The sequence below is a fragment of the Poecilia latipinna genome, unplaced genomic scaffold (genome assembly GCF_001443285.1).
Source record: "Poecilia latipinna isolate Pla-1442-1.1 unplaced genomic scaffold, P_latipinna-1.0 Scaffold2141, whole genome shotgun sequence".
Lineage (NCBI taxonomy): Eukaryota > Metazoa > Chordata > Actinopteri > Cyprinodontiformes > Poeciliidae > Poecilia > Poecilia latipinna.
The window spans coordinates 55,512-57,717 of NW_015114757.1; the positions used below are offsets into that span (position 1 = coordinate 55,512).

The 2,206-nt window shown below is 35.5% G+C and overlaps 1 protein-coding gene across 6 annotated transcripts in view; it reads right to left on the bottom strand.

Moving 5' to 3' along the window:
* LOC106936425 (V-type proton ATPase 116 kDa subunit a isoform 1-like) overlaps positions 1-2,206 on the bottom strand; it is a 33,107-nt gene that overhangs the window by 25,756 nt on the left and 5,145 nt on the right. For all 6 annotated transcript variants that reach the window (XM_015017432.1, XM_015017430.1, XM_015017431.1 and 3 more), the window contains exons 4-6: positions 1,154-1,251; positions 894-1,022; positions 661-743 (exon numbers count right to left, since the gene is read on the bottom strand). In XM_015017432.1, coding sequence (XP_014872918.1) covers positions 661-743; positions 894-1,022; positions 1,154-1,251 — 310 coding nt within the window. The remainder of the gene's footprint in view (positions 1-660; positions 744-893; positions 1,023-1,153; positions 1,252-2,206) is intronic.

Below are 2,206 nucleotides of genomic sequence, written 5' to 3' on the forward strand. Positions count from 1 at the left end.
ATTGAAAACTAGAGCTACATGTGGGTTGTGCGCCACCACAGTACACCCTGCCAGTAGTATTTCAAAACTCAAATTTCTATGTTAATATATACTTTACACCGTTCTGTGTTAGATTAACATGTTCATAATGTTAACTTTTGACAATATACACTAGTGTTGGGTAGATTAACACTGAAGAGAGATTGATTTCAACTACTATGAGTGTTGATTCAACTCTATCACAAATAACACTTTCAAAAGTGTAGCTTCTACACCATCCAGAGTGGACCAATATAGACACTTTCAAAGTGTTGAATTTAACTCTGTAGGAGTTGATGGAACACTTCCAAATTTGCTGTGTCATGATGAAACATGTGATCTGTGTATCATTTTGAAACACAGATCACATGAGGAAAAAAAGAGGAACTCCAAAAGATAAAGCAGCTAATCGTTAAAATTAAAAAAAAAAATGTTGCAGGTTCTACAATGTGTCATTTCTTTTGTCAAGTTATTCATTAAAAATCTTTAAACTTAAAGGCAGCATGTAATTAAACTGTTTAATCCTAACCCTAAATTATATGAACTTTAAAGGTAGTGTCTAAAATAACATTTCAAAGGTGTTGATTTTTTAAATATGTCAAACATGATCAACTGAAACAGCAGGAAGCTGATAGTCATTACCCCAGTCTGAGCGGGGCTCCCCGGCCCCCCTCACTGCCCTCCATCAGCGCTGACGACTCCTCTAGCAGGTTGGGATCTTCCATCTAGCAAAGAAATCTTCATCACTTCCTTCTACATCATAACCATGCACTAATTTTATTGGTTTGGCTGCAATGCTGCTCTTCATTGAAGTAAAACAGATACTTAATTAAACAAAGTACAAACAGAGAATGTGTGTGTTCACATGGGCAAACCTCATCAAAGAACTGCTGGGTTCTGTGCAGGATGTGTTTGAGTTCTGTCAGCTCCAGGAAGTTCTTCTTCAGGGCTTCTTGGTTGGTGTTGATCTCTTTCAGTTCATTCTCCAGCTTCTCAAACGTGGCCTGCCGAGTGTGAGGCATTACTGTTACGTGTAGTGTGAAAGCTAAAACATAATGCTGAATATTCGAGTGCAGAGAAAACCATGTGTGTTACAGATGAAACGTTTGTTTGAATGAGGAAGATTTGTGCCGACCTCCAGGTCGATCATGTCTCTGGGAAAAGGAACTTCTGGATTCTCTCCAGTGTCCACCATCGGGATGCTCGCCTTCTTGATCTCCTTCTCAACAAACCCTGTTTGACCAGAAATCCTGTTATGTACAGTGAAACCAGATGTTTGCATACACTAAAAAAACTAGTGGTGGGATTTGAAGTTAATTACGGGTTGTGTAATTAATTGATTTCAGATCAAAAACCATATATCGACAAAAAAGCAACATTTGCATTTGAAAGAAACCTTTTTGCTGCTAAATTATTGAACAAATAGCTCAACAACAAAGACGTTTATAATTTCTTATTTATTTCTTCAACCACGTTGCACGCTAAGTTGTATTCTTTCTATTCATCTGTCAGGAATTCCATGATCATCTTTCCTGATCATTCATGGAATGAATGATCAGGAAAGATGATCATTCATGGAACTTCTATAGAAATGTGAACTGTGGATGCTGACATTAGCATCTTGCAGCACATTGAGATGATATTTTAGGTAGGCCTGTAACAATAATCAATAAATCAATTAATCACATGATAAATGAAAACAAACTCAATTATTTCCTTTCGCATGATTTATCATTTATCTCTTTTTTTCTCTCTTTCCACCAAAAACCAGATAATAAAAGTCTACAGTTTGGTGCTTTGGTCTCAACTCGCCCTTTTTTAAAGAACAATTTTGTTTGCAAAGACTTCAAAATTCATTTAATTTACTTGTTTTGCTTTATTTTTCTATATTTAAAATGTGTTCCAGTCCCAGTGTTAAATGTTCATTAGAATTTAAAGTTTACAAATCTTTTAGAATGTGCTCTTGCATTATTATTTTGCCATTACCATGGTCTCAAAACAACAATGTTATTGTTTATTCCAATTGCTTCTGGAACAATTTATTGTCCTGGTTATCGTGACAGGCCTAAAACAGCTTCACTGATAGGCTAACTCCTATCAGTGAAGGAGCACAACTTGAACACAACAATAGTCTTTTCCAAAGTCCAATCAGATCTTTTTTTTTTTTTTTTTTTTTTTTTTTTTTTTT